This window comes from Vulpes lagopus, chromosome 6 (genome assembly GCF_018345385.1).
Source record: "Vulpes lagopus strain Blue_001 chromosome 6, ASM1834538v1, whole genome shotgun sequence".
Lineage (NCBI taxonomy): Eukaryota > Metazoa > Chordata > Mammalia > Carnivora > Canidae > Vulpes > Vulpes lagopus.
In genome coordinates this window covers 26,154,450-26,172,668 of record NC_054829.1, presented here as the reverse complement: position 1 = coordinate 26,172,668, position 18,219 = coordinate 26,154,450, and the positions used below count along the sequence as shown (strand labels likewise).

At 39.0% G+C, this 18,219-nt stretch overlaps 1 protein-coding gene across 6 annotated transcripts in view; it reads left to right on the top strand.

Annotated features, from left to right (window-relative positions):
- Positions 1 to 230: 230 nt before the first annotated feature.
- Positions 231 to 18,219, top strand: part of BBOF1 (basal body orientation factor 1) — a 40,095-nt gene continuing 22,106 nt past the window's right edge. For 2 of the 6 annotated variants that reach the window (XM_041759088.1, XM_041759084.1), the window contains exons 1-4: positions 231 to 393; positions 4,048 to 4,276; positions 9,582 to 9,647; positions 12,713 to 12,856. In XM_041759088.1, coding sequence (XP_041615022.1) covers positions 338 to 393; positions 4,048 to 4,276; positions 9,582 to 9,647; positions 12,713 to 12,856 — 495 coding nt within the window. In that variant the 5' untranslated portion in view covers positions 231 to 337. Of the gene's footprint in view, positions 839 to 4,047; positions 4,277 to 9,581; positions 9,648 to 12,712; positions 12,857 to 18,219 lie in introns of all 6 variants that reach the window. The other 4 variants (XM_041759086.1, XM_041759087.1, XM_041759089.1 and 1 more) reach the window with 4 other exon arrangements.

Here is an 18,219-nt window from a genome sequence, read left to right as displayed (position 1 = left end):
AGCCCGCCCAGCCGCCTCTCGGGGCCGACTCTCTCGCCCCCAAAGCCCGCACACTCACCGCGCGCGCGCGCGCCACCCCGGCGCGGCCGCCCGCCGCCCTCCGCCCTGGGCGCGACCTCCGCCCCGCCCCCTCCCCCGCCCGCGCCCGGCCCGCGGACCGGGCCCCCTTGCGGCGGCGCCGGGGCTACGTCACGGGCGCGTGCGCTCTCGGCGCGCACGGGCAACGGCCGCCGCAGAACGTTACCCGCGGAGCGTGCTGGTTTCCTTAGAAACCGAGCCAGGCCCGGGGCGGCGGCGGAGAAACGTCGGCTACAGGGGCGCCCCTAGTGAAGCCAAGATGCCGCCTAAGGGAAAGGACAAAAAGAAAGGCAGGAGTAAAGGCAAAGACAAGAAGTAAGGAGAGGCCACGCTGGGGTCCCCTCTCCCTGGGCCTACCCTCCGGGGATTCGGGACTGGACACCCGCGGCACGCTGGGGCTGGCCAGCTGGCCAACTGCCCTCCTCTTGTTCTCTAGGCTTCTGAAAAGGGCAGCCTTCATTGTTCAGGAATTCCCCAAATGCACGCCAAACCGTACTGCTCCAACCTAGACACTGGAGTGTGAGATTTGGAACCCTGAATAGTTTAGACGCAGCCCCTGCCTGTGTATAATGCGTTAACGATGGAGGCAGATAAGTTCCCACCGAGGAATAGAATACAGGACCAAATGAAATAGGTGCTAGTGAAGAAACCAAAGAACTGAGAATGTGGAGGAAGGGTCGTGACACTAGAAGTGAAGATCAGAAGGTCAGGACGACATGTCTTGGATTGAAGGTCCTCTAGACCAGCGCTGTCCAACAGGGTAATGACCAGCCATGTGTGGCTATTAAGTTAAAATAAAATTTAAAAATCGGATGTACTAGCCATATTCCGTATGCTCAATAGGCACATGTAGCTGCTGGTGACCATTGGACAGCCTAGGTATAGTACATTTCTATCACCACTGAAAGTTCTCTTGGGCAGTATTGCTCTAGATCAGTGGTTCTCAAGTGGGAGCTATTTTGGCTTCTGGGGACATTTGACACTATCTAGAGACATTTTTGGTTCTCATCCAGGGATGTGTGCAACTGGCATCTAGTGGGTAGAGACCAAGGATACTGTTAAACATCCTGCAATGCACAGGACAACCCCCATCTACTCTCCAAACAAAAATATCATTTGGCCCAGGATGTCAGTAAGTGCTAGACTTGGGAACCACTGCTCAGGAATATTGTCTTCTCTAGGATAGCACTAAGCATTAGTCACCGTATCTTCAGCACCTAGCAGAGACTTTGGAACGTAGCGGATGCTTATTATTTGTTAAATAAACAAATCAAGGTGTCTGCTTGTGTATGCTTCAACTTGAATCTTTTTTTCCCCCAGGGGAACTATGCTCTAGGTTCTTCTTTTTTTTTTTTTCCCTAGCTTGAGAGATGTTTGTGATAATAGTTGAGAGAATATCTTGAACATCTAGAAAATTTCTGCATGACTGGAGTAGTTCCTTGGGCCTTTTGATGTATTCTTTTTGGTTCAAAGGAAAACCTAAACGATTTGAGCAAATTAGGTAATTGTTCAGGTTTCCCCAAACTAGTCAGAATCCCTGAAGTAGGTATTGCTCTAGCAACTAACCCTTTGTAGGCTTGGAGTTGCTGCTAAATTGCCCTTAAATCTATTGGGTGACTCTAGTGGTTCATTAAAATCATACATTGTGGGCACCTGGGTGGCTCAGGTCATGATCCTGGGGTTCTAGGATTGCATCAGGCTTCCCACAGGGAGCCTGCTTCTCCTGCCTATGTCTCTTCCTCTCTCTTTTAAAATATTTTAAATATTTTAAAAAATTAATATTTTATTTATTCATGAGAGACACACAGAGAGAGAGGCAGAGACACGGGCTTTTAAAAATATTTATTTATTCATGAGACAGAGAGGCAGAGACACAGGCAGAGGGAGAAGCAGGCTCCATGCAGGGAGCCTGACGTGGGATTCCATCCTGGGTCTCCAGGATCAGGCCCTGGACTGACGGCAGCGCTAAACCACTGAGCCACCTGGGCTGCCCAATAAATAAAATCTTTAGAAAAAAAAAAAAAAGAATCCAGCATCTATCACTATATATGGGACCATAAGGTAATCCCAAACTTGTAAAGTTTGTAAAGTAATTTAAGAGGGTAATACATGCTCAGAAGTACAGAATGTTTAGGAAACATGGAAAGTCAAAGTAGAAAACAAAAATCACCTGTAATCCTATCATACAAAAATAACCACTATAATCATTTTGGGATATTCTTTTTCTCCTTCATAAAATGGTAGCCCATTATACACATTTATTTGTACCTCCTCCCCTGACGTATTAAGTATTCTTCCAGAGTGTAATTTTTTCTTTTTTTTTACATAATTGCATAGTTTAGCACTTTAAAAAAAAAGATTTTATTTATTTGAGAAGGAGAGAGAGCATGAGCAGGGGAAGGGTCAGAGGGAAAGGGAGAAAGAATCCTTAAGCAGACTCCCTGCTGAGTGCAGAGCCCCATGTGGGTCTGGATCCCAGGACCCTGAAATCATGATGTGAGCTGAAGTTAGATGCTTAATCAACTGAGCCACCCAGGTGCCCCAGTCTTGCACTTTTTAAAAGTGCCAACGGCTTATCATATTCTTGGAACTCACTAGAGTGTGTTTTCTATTTTTGACTGTGCATCTATGGTACACTGATCAACAATGAGGAACATTGAGAGTAACAGACTTCTTAGTCCTTGGATTTTTCATGACTCATAGTTTGAGAAACCCTGCTTTGTTTTTACAGTCAGTGATTGTCTTATGAAAAATCCTAGCTGCATCAACTGTTCTGATCAGCTTAGACCTGATACCTTCAGGGAGCAATTGGAGGATTATAGCAAGGCAGCCTATCACTAAGTGCCTAAATCATGCTGGAAAGGGAGGTCAAAGCTACAATAGACAAGAGGGTTGGAGGTGGGGTTGCCCTTAATTTGAAGAGAACAGATCGTGACAGTGGGAATGGAGACAGATGGAGGGTGATAATACAGAAAGATCCACACATATGTATGTGTGAGAATATTTAGGGTTCAAATACAAGTAAAGTCTTACTTATTATCTAAATATTTATGGGCATCCCTGGTGGCTCAGTGGTTTAGCACCGCCTTCAGCCCAGGGTGTGATCCTGGAGACCCGGGATCAAATCCCACGTTGGGCTCCCTGCATGGAGCCTGCTTCCCCTCTGCTTGTGTCTCTGCATCTCTCTGTGTCTCTCATGGATAAATAAGTCTTTAAAAATTTTTTAAAAATTTTATGTATCCATTGCCTACTGTATATAAGGGACATTGTTTTATTAATCCTCGTATAATCTTTATTTTGAAAACCTTTATCCTTTTATCACTTTAACCTTTGAAGCCATACTTTATTTTTATTTTTAAATTTTCTTTTTGCCTCTGTATACCTGATTTTGGTTTTGTTTCTCAGGCATCCTTGAAGCCTGGTACATTGTGGCACCAGCTGATAAAGTATTTAACATACTTGTCCTACTTACTTAATCTTTTGTCCAAGGTCTAGCCAGAAAATCCCTCCCCCAAAAAATCTAAAACAAAACCAAAAGTGGGATTGGGGTAGGTGGAAGATCACAGAACAATGGATTTACAGTTACACTATGAATGTATCATCGTGCAGAAGGGGGACTAAGGTAATAGATTTGTAGGAGTGAGAACCAAGATCTAAAACTGAGTGAGTAGGAATAGAAATGACAAATGTGAGAAAAAGAAGTAAATGAAAAAATGTATGAAATGAATTTTACTTGTGCCTTTCCTCTTTGTTTTTCCAGTCCTTTAGAGTTACGCTCCAAAGCTCCCCTCTGCAGAGTCACCCAGTTAACCTCCTGTATCATAAATATGTATTTCTTATTAACTCATTCATCCAACAATATTTGTTCATATATGCCAGGCAATGCCAACCAAAACAAATAGTAGTAAAGGGAAAAGTAAAATTCTAATAAAGAAATAGTTATATGCTGTCAATGTCCTTCCCTTGTAGGAAGATAATAAAAGCTGATGAGTCTGCAGTGGACAGAGCAAAGGCCAATGCCTCCCTTTGGGAGGCCAGGCTGGAAGTCACAGAACTCTCTAGGATTGAGTATCGTGATACTTCCCGGAGACTGGCAAAAAGTAATGAGGACTTAAAGAAACAGCAGTATAAAATGGAGAAAGACACAATGTCTGTATTAAGTTACCTAAAGAAGCAGGATCAGGAAAAAGATAATATGGTAGGTAAGTAGAAACCCTCCAAGCCTCAATAACTACCTCTGTCATACTTGAAGCAGGATGCTATTTCTGAATGGCTTTACTGTTAGAATAGGCTCTTTTACTTTCAGCCCTTGTTTCATTGTTTTCTTGTTTGAAACAAAGATTGAGGGTCATACGGGAACATTATGATCCATTTTATTTTAAGAAGCACATAGGTATATAACCTATATGATTGTTTTTTTTTTTAAGGTTTTATTTATTCATGAGAGACAGAGAGAGGCAGAGTTAGGCAGAGGGAGAAGCACTGGGACTCAATCCCAGGATCCCAGGATTATGACCTGAGCCAAAGGCTCAACCACTAGCCACCCAGGTGCCCCTATATCTTTTTTTCTTAAGATTGATTTATTTATTGAGAGAGAGAAAGAGGTGTGTGTTCACACAAGCAGTGAAAGAAGGACAGAGGGAGAGGGAGAGAGACTCTCAAACAGACTTCCCTCTAAGTGCAGAGCCCAGACCCAGGGCTCAATCTCACAACCCTGAGATCAAGACCTGAGTCACATCAAGAGTCTGATCCTCAACTGACTGAGCCACCCAGATTCCCCTGACCTATATATTTTTTGATATTGATAAATACTTTTAATGATTTATAAAGCAATTCATTGATAATCTATGATCACATGATTATGAACCCAGCAAATGTTGAGAGTAAAGCTATTATATTAGATCTGGAAGAAAAAGGGAAGGGAACTACTATTTTGGAGACCCTATTTTGTGCCAAGCACAATGCTAGGTACTTTATACCTTTCTTATCTCATTAAAGACCTTTAAATAACCCCATGTAGCTATAATATTGTCATTCCCATTTTATAGATAATCGACTCTCAAAAAGGACAGATACCCATTTACACTATACCTGTGTGACCCAAAATCACACAACTAGTGGATGTTAAAGTGGAATTTAGGTGTAACTTCAAATTCTTCTCTTTCCCATATGCCTCTATAAGTCCCATGATTATTACTTATATATATATGCTTATTGTCTCTTTTCCTGATTGGAATGAAACTTCAATGAAGTAAAGAATTTGAGGGCTTTTTTTTTTTTTTTATTGTTGGTCAGTGCTACAATTCCAGCACCTAGTACAGGCATGGCACATAGTAGGCACTCATTAAAATATTTTTTTGCATGCATGAATGAATGTCTTATGAGTGTGCTGATACCTTGAAAAAGTTAATACCAATCAAAACTAAGTTCAAGATGATAGTGAAAGCTTATTACAGAAATCAAGCAACTGAGCATTTATCTTGATTTTGTGAATTTTATCATAAAGTAATTTTTATGCATTACTGTTATTTTTTTACCTTTTTTCCTAAGCAACTTCCATTTTAAAAATACTCTTTCAATAATAAGCATTATCAAAATTGTCTTCTATAAAGTATTATTCTAAAGTAAGCTTTTAGGTAAAATAATTTTCCAAATTCATTACATAGAAGCTTCATGGCCTGTGTTAGCTGATTGCTGTTGATCAATGTCACTTCTATTTCCTGATTCTCATCTGCCTTTGTGTATCAGAGGTCAGCATCTGGCTATAGCAAATAACATAATTTTCTCATAATCATAGATGCCCATTAAAACCAGAGACTGTCTTGGGAGGAAGAAGTAGATTCATTATATCCTATTTAACTAGCTCTCCTATAGTTTTGTTACTCATTCTCCTATATTCTAGAAATGTATCATTAAACTCTACTTAAACTTTATAGTCTAATTTAATTTTAGTTATAGAAATATTAGAAACATAATGTGTTTTGGAAACATATCTTGAACAAAATTAGGAGATTTTCCTCAAGAGTGTGTTTTTGTACTTAAGCCTTTGTTCAGTTACAAAATAAATCTAATTTACATTTCACATCTGTCCTATATATTTCATACTTGTCCTATGTGACTTAGAACTGTCTCAATTTATATCTTAGAATTTTTAGGTTTTCCTTAAACTAGTCTAATTACAACAGTATTTCACTTATGTATCCTCTGATTCTATAACCATGACAAGGAGTTAGTTTAAAAAGCTACGCCTGGGTGGCTCAGCAGTTAAGCATCTGCCTTCCAGCTCAGGGCGTGATCCTGGAGTCCTGGGATTGAGTCCCCACATCGGGCTCCCTGCATGGAGCCTGCTTCTCCCTCTGCCTATGTCTCTGCTTCCTCTCTCTCTCTGTGTCTCTCATGAATAAATAAATAAAATCTTAAAAAAATAAAAAGCTACTCAGGTTTCCTACTAAAACATACTAGCATTCTTGTACAAATGATTGATTCCAAGACTGGAGCAGGAAAAGTAAAGGATGAGCCTGGAATATCTGTGCAAGAAAGTAAGTAAAAAAATTTAAAAGGCCCGATAACTAGCTGGCTCAGTTGGTGGCTCATGCAACTCTTGATCCCGGGGTTGTGAGTTCAAGCCCCCATGTTGGATGTAGAGATTACTTAAAAATAAAATATTAAAAAAAAAAATTTTAAAGGGCACAGGCACTAGCTTGAAGGGGCTCCCACTGGCCAAACCTGAAACAATCAAAATAAATGATAACAATAAAAGATTATAATCCATTGAATAAAATAAGTCCATGAGTGCATATTGCTAACAAAATATTACATTAATAAATAGGGGAGAAGGGAAAGCTTTTCCTTACAGTTGAATGTAGTAAGTTATTAAATTTCCAAAGACTGATGGAGCTAAAAAAAGTCACCATTCAGCATTATGGTAATAATTGATTTCATTAAGAATCATCAGTGGATGCTAAAATGAGTGGTAAAAGTGTGATGAATAGAAGGATATTTGCATAGCCTCAAAATATCTTTCCATAAATCACTTAATAATTACAAAAGGAAAAATTGTAACTTTTAAAAAGAATTTTATTTATTTATTCATGAGAGACAGATTGAGAGGCAGAGACACAGGCAGAGGGAGAAGCAGGCTCCATGCAGGGAGCCCAATGTGGGACTTGATTCCAGGACTCTGGGATCACACCTTGAGCCAAAGGCAGACGCTCAACCACTGAGCCACCTGGGTGTCTCTAAAAAATTGTAACTTTTAAGTAGAGAAACCAGGCAGACATAGTCTTAACCAACTGATGAAAATTAACATCAAATACCTCATGATGTAATTTACTAAAAGGTATACATCATCACTTAGATAATATATGCCTGCCAAAAATGCATAACCTGCATCTGCTCATGCAGAAATATCAGGCAACCCCAACTCTGGCTGGTATTCTTCAAAACTTTTGAGACACTAAAAGACAAAGACTGAAAAACTGATTACGGAGACTAGGATACATGACAACTAAATGTAATGCATAATCTAGGATTATATCCTGGACCAGAAAAAGAAAAGTTGCAGTAAAGGACACTACTGGGACAATTGGTCGTAAAATTTTAATATGGACTATAAATGAAATAATAGTTTTATTTCCATGTTAAATTTTCTGATTTTGGGATCCCTGGGTGGCGCAGCGGTTTGGCGCCTGCCTTTGGCCCAGGGTGTGATCCTGGAGACCCGGGATCGAATCCCACATTGGGCTCCCGGTGCAGGGAGCCTGCTTCTCCCTCTGCCTATGTCTCTGCCTCTCTCTCTCTCTCTCTGTGTGTGACTATCATAAATAAATAAAAATTTAAATAAATAAATAAATAAATAAATAAAATTTAAATTTTTTTTTTATGATTTTGATAACGATTCTGTGCTTCTAAAAGAATATCCTTTTTCTTAGGAAATACATTCTGAAGCATTTACAGGTAAAGGGCCATGATGTCTTAAACTTATTCTCACATCTCTACATTGAAAAACTGAAAAAAATGTATATCATGTGTATATTCATATTTTAGATAGATCTATCAATGCATACATAGAAAGGGAAAGCAAATGGGGCAAAATTGGGTGAAATATATAAGAATTCTTTGTACTTTTCTTGAAACTTTTTTTCAAAAAAGTTACCCAGAGGGGTGCCTGGGTGGCTCAGTGGTTGCGTGTCTGCCTTTGGCTCAGGTCATGATCCTGGGGTTCTGGGTTCGAGTCCCACATTGGGCTCCCTATGGGGAGCCTGCTTCCCCTCTGCCTATGTCCCTGCCTCTTTCTGTATGTCTCTCATGAATAAATAAATAAAATCTTTAAAACAAAAAGTTGGGATCCCTGGGTGGCGCAGCGGTTTGGCGCCTGCCTTTGGCCCAGGGCGCGATCCTGGAGACCCGGGATCGAATCCCACGTTGGGCTCCCGGTGCATGGAGCCTGCTTCTCCCTCTGCCTGTGTCTCTGCCTCTCTCTCTCTCTCTGTGACTATCATAGATAAATAAAAAAATTAAAAAAAAATAAAACAAAAAGTTACCCAGATAAGAGATACACAAAACTACAGTGAAATATTACTTCACGCCTATTAAGATGGCTACTACTATCAGAAAAATTGAAAATAACAAGCATTGTAGAGGATGAAGAGAAATTGGAGCCTTTGTGCACTGTTCGTGGGAATGTAAAATGGTACAGCCATTATGGAAAATAGTATGTAGGTTCCTCAAAAAATTAAAAATAGAATTACCACATGATCCAGCAATCTGCTTGTGGGTAAATTTCCAAAAGAATTTAAAGCAAGATCTTGAAGAGATATTTGCACACTCATGTACATTGAAATATTCACAGTCAAGAGGTGGAAGCAACCCAAATGTCTATTGATAGATGAACGGATAAAGAAAATGTGGTATATACATATAATAGAATATTATGTGGACTTTAAAAAGAAGGAAATTTTGTCATGTGCTAGAGCATGAATAAGCTTCAAGGGCATTATGCTAAATGAAATAAACCAGTCACAAAAGGACAAATACTGTGTGTTTCCACTGATATGAAGCGTCTGAGGCAGTCCAGATCATAGAAATAAAAAGCAGAAAGGTGGTTGCTAAGGGCTGGGAAGTAGGTAGGAGAAGAAATTAGTGTTTCTTGAGTATAGAGCTTCAGTTTTGCAAGATGAAAAAGTTCTAGAAATCTGTTGTGCAACAATATGAACATATGTAACACTGCTGTGCTGTGTTAAAAATGGTTCAGATGGTAAATATAGTGTTTTTTACCGCATACAAAAAATAGTTACACAGGCAACTCTGATGATAGCCAGGTTTCAGAACTGGCAATAGCAAGTTAAGGACGTGGAATATGTCCCCTTTTCTCTTCTTTCCAGCTTACTCTACATTTCCAACTCTATTGGTTTCAATATTATGTGAAAACTAGGCTACTTAATAAAGGTAGGATACAGAACAATTTCTTCACCTTCTTGATTCTGTATTTCCAACTTCTATAGATTGAAAAACTGAAACAGCAATTGAATGAAACAAAGGAAAAAGCCCAAGAGGAGAAGGAAAAATTGGTGAGTTATCAGGGTACACTAATACTTACTGGGTGGTCAGGTTTTTGACATACTCAGATATTTAAGACACAATAAGAGTAACTGAATAGGTCCTTGGAATAGTTTGATGACCTTAAAGCTCACATAGTTGATTGTACAGAAGCTCAAAAATAACATAGAATTATGTTTTTGTAGAAAATGATCTGGTAGTAGTGGTACTACTGAGTTTGTCATTCTTTCCAGGCTTTTCAGTGGACAGAGGTAGGAAATATATATTTTTAAAGACTATATAATGAGCCCATATCAATATTTTCAATTCAGATGCAGGAGTACAGAGTTTATTACTTGATCTGTCTCCTTTCTCCTTCACCAAAGGTTCTGTTTTATTGTTGTTGTCGTTGTTTTTGCAATATAGTGATAGCAAATTAATATATGTAGTACTTTTTCCATTCTGTCTGTATCATCAGAATTTTTTTTAAGATATTACTTATTCATGAGAGACACACAGAGAGAGGCAGAGACATAGGCAGAGGGAGAAGCAGGCTTCATGCATGGAGCCCGATGTGGGACTTGATCCTAGGACTCCAGGATCATGCCCTGGGCCTAAGGCAGATGCTTAACTGCTGAACCACCCAGGCGTCCCTCATCAGGAAAATTGATTTCAGCTTTCCTTTTATCTATATCAGACCAGTTGGTATTCAAAACTGTACCACCAGACTCTGTAAATGATTTGATCATGTCATATTTTGCATCATCAGACCCATCTAAATATGCTGAAATAATTTGTTTAAAGCTGCATCTCCATCCAACTTCTCATTTTTTTCTTCTTCTTTGATCTCACTGACCAATTTATCCCAATTTCTTGTATAATAAGATGATGATGCATATGAGTTCTTTATGTATGCTATTAACTGTTTTGGTTTAGGCACATCTTGCCCCTCTAGCTTTTCCTATCTCACAGCCTCTGTCTTTTTAATTTTAATTTCGTTTTTTTTTTTTTAAGATTTTATTTATTCATGAAAGACACAGAGAGAAAGAGAGGCAGAGACACAGACAGAGGGAGAAGTAGGCTCCATGCTGGGAGCTGGATGTGGGACTCGATCCTGGGACTCCAGGACCACACCCTGAGCCAAAGGCAGACGCTCAACCACTGAGCCACCCAGGTGTCCCTCTTGACACCTTCCAATCCAGACAGTAAAATCAGGATCTGTACTATCTAATTCCTGTCCCCCTAGAAGAGTTTCTAGAACCACAGGATAGGGTTTTCCTTTTTCATGGTATTCACATATCTGTTTTCCCAGCATAGCAATGGAATTATTTGGATTAAGTTCAAGGGATTTCTTTGCATCAACAACAGCATCACAATAATTCCCAAGAAGAGCATGACAATAAGCTCTTTGACAATAATATTGTGCATCATCTGGTTTCTGTTCCAAAGCCTTAGTCAGCTTCTCTAATGCTGTCTGGGGGTTCTCATTAATCAGAGTAGCTGAGAAGCTCTGGAGAAACTTCTGGATTCTTGCAGGTCCTGCTGCAGCGGCTGCCGCCATCCCTAATAATCACTGTTGCTGTTAGAGCTGCTACCCTGCTGCCCAAGGGGGATACTTACCCCAAAATCTTAATGATATCAGTATAGTTGAGTAGTTACTTCAAACCTCAATACATCAACAGTCACAAAATACTATTACCAATAATTACAGCCAACATAGATTAGCAGAAACAGTTTAAGATTTTATTTTATTTTTTTTAAGATTTTATTTATCCATTTATGAGAAACACAGAGAGGAGACAGAGAGAGAGAGAGAGAGAGAGGGAGACAGAGAGGCAGAGACACAGGCAGAGGGATAAGCAGGCTCCATGCAGGGAGCCTGACGTGGGACTTGATCCCGTGGCCTCAGGATCACGCCCTGGGCCAAAGGCGGCACTAAACCGCTGAGCCACCCGGGGTGCACTAGTTTAAGATTTTAGGGGGGCACTCCCCCCTTGGGATATATACCAGTAGGAATCAGTGATCAAATTACATTACCATTTGAAATAATTCCTGTGAGTTTATGCCACCAACTCAAGAAAACATTTTGTTTTGAGTTTTAGAAGTTGCTTTTAAAAAATTAGATTGTGCATCTATAATTTTGTAATTATATAATTACATAAAATATGTGGCTCCTAAATCAAATTGATCAAACATGTTGTATTCTGAGAAATCTAACTACCGTCCATTCACAATATACAAGAGTATATGGTCAAGAGATTTTTTGTGAACATGTTAGGTGAGAAAGGGTATTTCAGTGTATTTCGATTTGCATTTTCCTATTATGAGCATTTTTTCATGTTTGGAGGTCATTTGCATTTCTTTTTGATATCTCATTCATTTTAAAAATTGTGTTATTCACCCTTTCTTCCCGCCTCCTTTTTTTCCCTCTTCTCTCCTTTTTTTTTCCTTTTCTACTCATCCTCCTCCTTCTTAGCCTTCTCTTTGCCCCTCTGCTCTTCCTTCTGCTTTTCCCCAACTTCTTGATTTCTTAGAGATATTGGCCCTCTCTTTATCTCTTCAAAAATTTTATTTATTTTTTTTTTTTCTTCAAAAATTTTAATTTAGGGTTAGGGATGTTATTTGTCTCTCTTACAAATTAAAGATTTGTTTAGTCTTTTCACACCTCTTTTTAATAACTATCTGCATTTCCTATATCAGATAATCTCATTTGAGAATTTTTTTTTTATTCAAGGCACTTGGTATCTTCTAACAAAAAGTAAAACTTTATGGAAAAATAAAAAGGGGACTATTTCTTCAAAGAAGATAGACAAATGACCTAAGGCTTCAAAGGGAACATGACTGTGTAGGGCTTTTCTGTTCTTTTTTTTTTTTTAAAGATTATTTATTTATGATATATATATATATATAGAGAGAGAGAGAGGCAGAGACACAGGAGGAGGGAGAAGCAGGCTCCATGCCAGGAGCCTGACGGGGACTCGATCCCGGGACTCCAGGATCGCGCCCTGGGCCAAAGGCAGGCGCTAAACCGCTGAGCCACCCAGGGATCCCCTTCTGTTCTTTTTCCTAACTCACTTACCTGTTTTTTTGCATGTAGGAACAAAAGTATACTGTGCAAATAAATGAGCTGGAGGGACGGTTCCATCAAAAAGCCAGAGAAATTGGCATGATTCAGACAGAGCTGAAAACAATAAAACAATTCCAGAAGAGAAAAATCCAAGTGGAGAAAGAATTAGATGATGTAAGTTTCTTTATTTCTTTAAATAAAGGAAATTAGAATTAACTACAGGTATACTTTGGAAGTATTGCAGGTTCAGTTCCAGAGAGCCAATAAAGTGACTATCACAGTACTATACTTAATGTGTGCAAGAGCCTTCATAGACATTTACTCCTGTGAGAAGGTAAAAGACTCCCTTTGACATTTTAGAGATTATTATTATTATTATTATTATTATTATTATATTGTTCATATATTGAACAATATATGAGAAAGTGGAAGACATAATGAGTGTTGCACTGGGTGCAAGTCTTATTTCTAAGACTTTTCTAAGCATTGATTGATTTTTTTGTGACCAATTCTTAGCCAACACATCCTTTCACATCAGCAATAATTTTTTTATTCTTTTTTTTTTAAGATTTTATTTATTTATTTGTAAGAGAGAATGAGCAGAGGGGAGGGACAGAGGGAGAGGGAGAAGCAGACTCCGCACTTAGCAGGGAGCCTGACATGGGCTCAATCCCAGGACTCTGAGATCATGACCTGAGCTGGAAGGCAGAAGCTCAACCAACTGAGCCATCTAGGTACCACCACATTTATCAGCAATTAAACCTTTGGAGTGACTTCAATAAGAAACAAATTACCGGGCAGTCCCTGTGGCCCAGCGGTTTAGCACTACCTTCGGCCCAGGGCGAAGTCCCACGTCGGGCTCCCTGCGTGGAGCCTGCTTCTCCCTCTACCTGTGTCTCTGCCTCTCTGTGTGTCTCTCATGAATAAATAAATAAAATCTTAAAAAAAAAATTACAGTTCTTGGGAATTATAAGGGGCAAAATAGCAAAGTCCTAAAGGAAAATAGGTTTAGACTAATGAAAGATGATTTTAGAACATTTTAGAAGGCTCTCTGTTAAGGGTAGGCAGGATGAGAAAAACTAAGTACTTTTAGAAAGTTTCTCTGACCTTGCTATGCTTTTTCTTTTACTTCCCATCCCCTCAGCTCAGAATATAGTTTTTTGCATTAATAATAATAAATGACATAGGTGAGTGCTGGGGATAGTAGATTAAATCAGCTTTGTGACTTTGGGCAAGTTGCTTAAACCTCTCTATACTTTGGTTGCCTAATCTGTAAATTGAGGATAATAAAGGTTACTCACAGGCTCATACAGTTGTTGTGAGGATCAAATGAGTTCATATATTTAAAGTGCTTAAAATAACTGTATGGCACATAAGCGAAAATTATATTGATAGTGGCATATAGCTCTCTGCAGATAAAAGTCCTGATTTATAGCATTTGCTGATTTCCTTAGTATAAATACTTTTTTTATGGCAAATTTCAAGTACCAATTTTAAGGTTCAACATGCTAGCAAAATTCCTGGTATGAGCCCACTCCAATGTGCAGCTGAATATTGTTGCTATTACTAGTATTAGCAGTATATTACCAAACCTAATATAATCTATTTCAGGTAGTGGAGGGGCTAAAAGTTTGTGCTCTGAAGCCAGACTGCTAAAGTATACTGTTTTTACTACTTGGGTATCTTGTTAAGTTTCTTCTTATAAAACATGTAGGAGAGAGTAATGGTATCAACTTTAAAGGGTTATTGTGAAGACTAAATGAAATAATGTTTTAAATGCATAGCACTGAGCACCTGGGTGACTCAGTCAGTTAAACATCTGCCTTTGGCTCAGGTCATGATCTCAGGGTCCTGGGATCAAGTCCTTCATTGGGCTCCCTCTGCTCAGTGAGGAGTCTGCTTCTCCCTCTGCCCCTCCCCTCTGCTTGTGCTCTCTCTTTCTCTCTCTCATGCATGTGCTCTCTCTTTTTAAAAAAGATATTGTTTAAAAAATAATAGAGATTATTAAAAATAGTTTTTTAAAAAAGGTAAATGCATAGCACTGTATGGTAAATATTACCTGCTGTTGCTGATCCTGCTGCTATTATCACTGCTGCTAAAATTATGATTATAGCTATTAGTATTATTAAGGCCCTTCCACCATCCCTTTTAGTGCCTCTCACTCTTGAGCATGGTGTTCTCTGAGCATGCAGTGCCCCTCAAGCTCTCCTTGGGCTACTCAGAACCCTATTTAACAAGAACAAGCTTTGATGGGAAACCAGAGTTCCTGCATCTTATTTCTGTTTACCTTTTAGCTAATTGCCAAATTGAAACAATATATGAGAAATGAATTAAGTTGGATAAGATAATGTAGTGTTCAAAATCATAGCCTTCAGATCCTAGTTCTACAGCTAATAACTATCGCTTTGGATAGTTTGTTAACTTGAGTCTCAGACTCTTATAAAATGTGGCTGCGGGAAGCCTGGGTGGCGCAGCGGTTTAGCGCCTGCCTTTGGCCCAGGGCGCGATCCTGGGGACCCGGGATCGAATCCCACGTCGGGCTCCCGGTGCATGGAGCCTGCTTCTCCCTCTGCCTATGTCTCTGCCTCTCTCTCTCTGTGACTATCATAAATAAATACAAATTTAAAATGTGGCTGCAATATCACCTGCCTCCTTTTAGAGATGTTATATGGATTAAATAATGTAATGTGTGTAAAATACTTAGCACAGTCATTCCTATTAATCCCCAGTAAGAGTAGTAGCATAGTTGTTATTGTTTACTTGTTGTTATGATTCTATAGCTTTACAAATCTTAGTAGAGTATTCCTAAAAGCTCTAATTAAAGGAATGAGTTGGCACATTTCAGGCAAGTTAGGAAAGGGGAAGACACTTTCTTAGACTGGAGGAATGTGGAGGAGTAGGTTTTAACTCTTTTTATCACAATTGCAAAGTTATCCCCAGAACTTCCCATTAGGCTGACTTTGTTCATGAACTTGATAAGTTGTTGCTTTACAACTGTTCTAATAACTGTTGCTTTAAAATTGTTCTTAATTTCTGTAGCTCACCATTATACAAGCTCCTTTGAAGTATTTTCAGAGGAACTCTCTCCTCCTATGGGTTTCCAAACCTTTGAAATCCTTAAAATAGCAGCTCTATAACTGTCTTTTCTAGTTATTTTATATTTGTGTTCTTTAATTTTGTAAACTGAGAATAAAAGGAGCCAAATCATCTATTTGTGTATGTCCTTGTCACTCCTCACTAGTTCCTGGATTAGTACTTAATAATAAAACTTGCAGGGTTCCTGGGTGGCTCAGTTGGTTAAGCCTGCACCTCTTGATCTCAGCTCGAGTCTTGATCTCAGGGTCATGAGTTCAAGCCCTGCATTGGGCTCCAGGCTGGGCATGTGGCTTCTTAAAATAATAACAATAATAAAACTTGCTAAATGAGTGATACAAGGCAACCATCTAAAACGAAACCCTTTTATGGAACTCATACAATCTTAGAGCTGGAAGAAACTTTAGGGCCTACCTAAGTCATTCTACTGACAAGAATACTGAGACAGAAAGATGTTAAGTGACTTTCATGGTAAGTTGTAGAGATGGCAGCAGAACCCCAGTGATCTGCATCCCTGTCCAGTGCCTCTAGTCCTGCTCCCTCTATTTTTTCACCTTCATTAGTTACTGCAGGAAAAATTACCCCCAAATTTAGAGCTTGCAGCTATAATAAACATTTGTTAAAAGCACAATTTCCATGGGTCAGGAATTTGGAAGCAGTTTAATTGGGCAGTTCTGGTTCAGGGCATTTTATGAAGTTGCAATCAAGATAACTAGCCAGGGCTTCAGTCATCTGGAGGCTTGATTAGAGCTTGAAGATCTGTTCCCAGGTGCCAACTCACATGCTGTCAGGTGGGAGCCAGTAAATACTGGGTGGCCTCAACATCTTCCCATAGGGGCCTTACAAAGGGGCCCTGAGTGCCCTCATAGTTTGGTCAACGACTTTACCCAAAGTGAGTAATCCCAAAGAAAGCCAGACAGAAGCTATCCCTTTCTTTCTTTCTTTTTTTCAAGATTTTTATTCATTTATTCATGAGAGACACAGAGAAAGAGGCAGAGACATAGGCAAAGGAAGAAGCAGGCTTCCCACAAGGAACCTGATGTGGGACCTGATCCCAGGATCCTGGGATCATGATGTGAGCTGAAAGCAGACATTCAACCACTGAGCCACCCAGGTATCCCTAGAAGCTATCCCTTTCTTGACCTAGCCTTGGAAATCATAGAGGTTGTGGATGTATTTTAAAACCATCACACTACCACAGTCCAAAGTATGTATTAATGCAGGAATGTTCTGATCACCTCCCTGAAGAATCTTTAGTATTTCTCTGTTGTAAACCCAGTATTGCCCAAATGCCCTAGTGTGAAAGTCAAGACCCTACACCTACTTTGTAACATTATTTTCTCCTTTTACTATACTTCCCCATGCACACCCCCTTTTATTCACCCAAAGTGGATATTTACTCATCCCTGAAGTCTTTTCTGCTGTTTTTACATAGTTTACACTGTTTCTTCTATCTGGAATATACTTTCAGCAGGTCTTTATACATTATAATTTTACCTGTCCTTCAAAGGCTCAGCTCAAATGCATGTTCTCCATAAGGCAGTCCCCCAGAGTCATGTTTAAAAATATTAACTTAAAAAAAGTAATCATTTTCTTCTTTCCATTTGTGACAGCTTGGATGAAACTTCAGGATGTCATGTTAAGTGAAATAAATCAGAAAGCTAAATAGTGTATAATATCACTTATATGTGGAATCTAAAAAGAGCTGAACTCAGAGAAACAGAGAGTAGATTAGAGGCTACCCAAACTGGTAGGGAAGGGGTTATGAGGAAATATTGGTCAAAGGGTACAAACTTCCAGTACTGAGATGGACAAATTCTGGGGAATCTAATGTATAGCATGGTGATTATACCTAATAATTCTATATTATATGCTTGAAGTTGCTAAGAGAGTAGACCTTAAATGTTCTTACCACAAAAAAGGAATGGCAATTAAGTGACAGTATGGAAGTGCTAGCTAATGCTATGGTGGTAATCATTTTGCAATATATAAGTGTAACAGATCAACACATTATACACCTAAGATTTATACAGTGTTGTATGTCAATTTATATGTCAATTTACCTCATAAAGCTGAAAAAAAGAAAAGATTATTAGCAAAAAAATAACGATTTTCTTTGTGTTTTCATACCACTTTGTATCTCTTTTATACCCTTTAGCCTATTCTACCTTGACAAATGATACTTATCATTTGTCTTATCTCCCCTACTAGATTACAAATCTTTGGGCATTGTTCCTTTGTATTCCTTGAAATTCAAGGTACACAGTAATGCTCAATAGATCTTTGTTGAATGCTGAGTAGTTCTTTAAATTAAAAATGTAATTGATGGAATATAAAGTTTTCTGTTAACTAGAGGAATCCTTTCATAATGTATACGTATGTCGAATCACCATACACTTGAAATACTTTACTGTTAATAATTCCTCAACAAAGCGTGAACATTT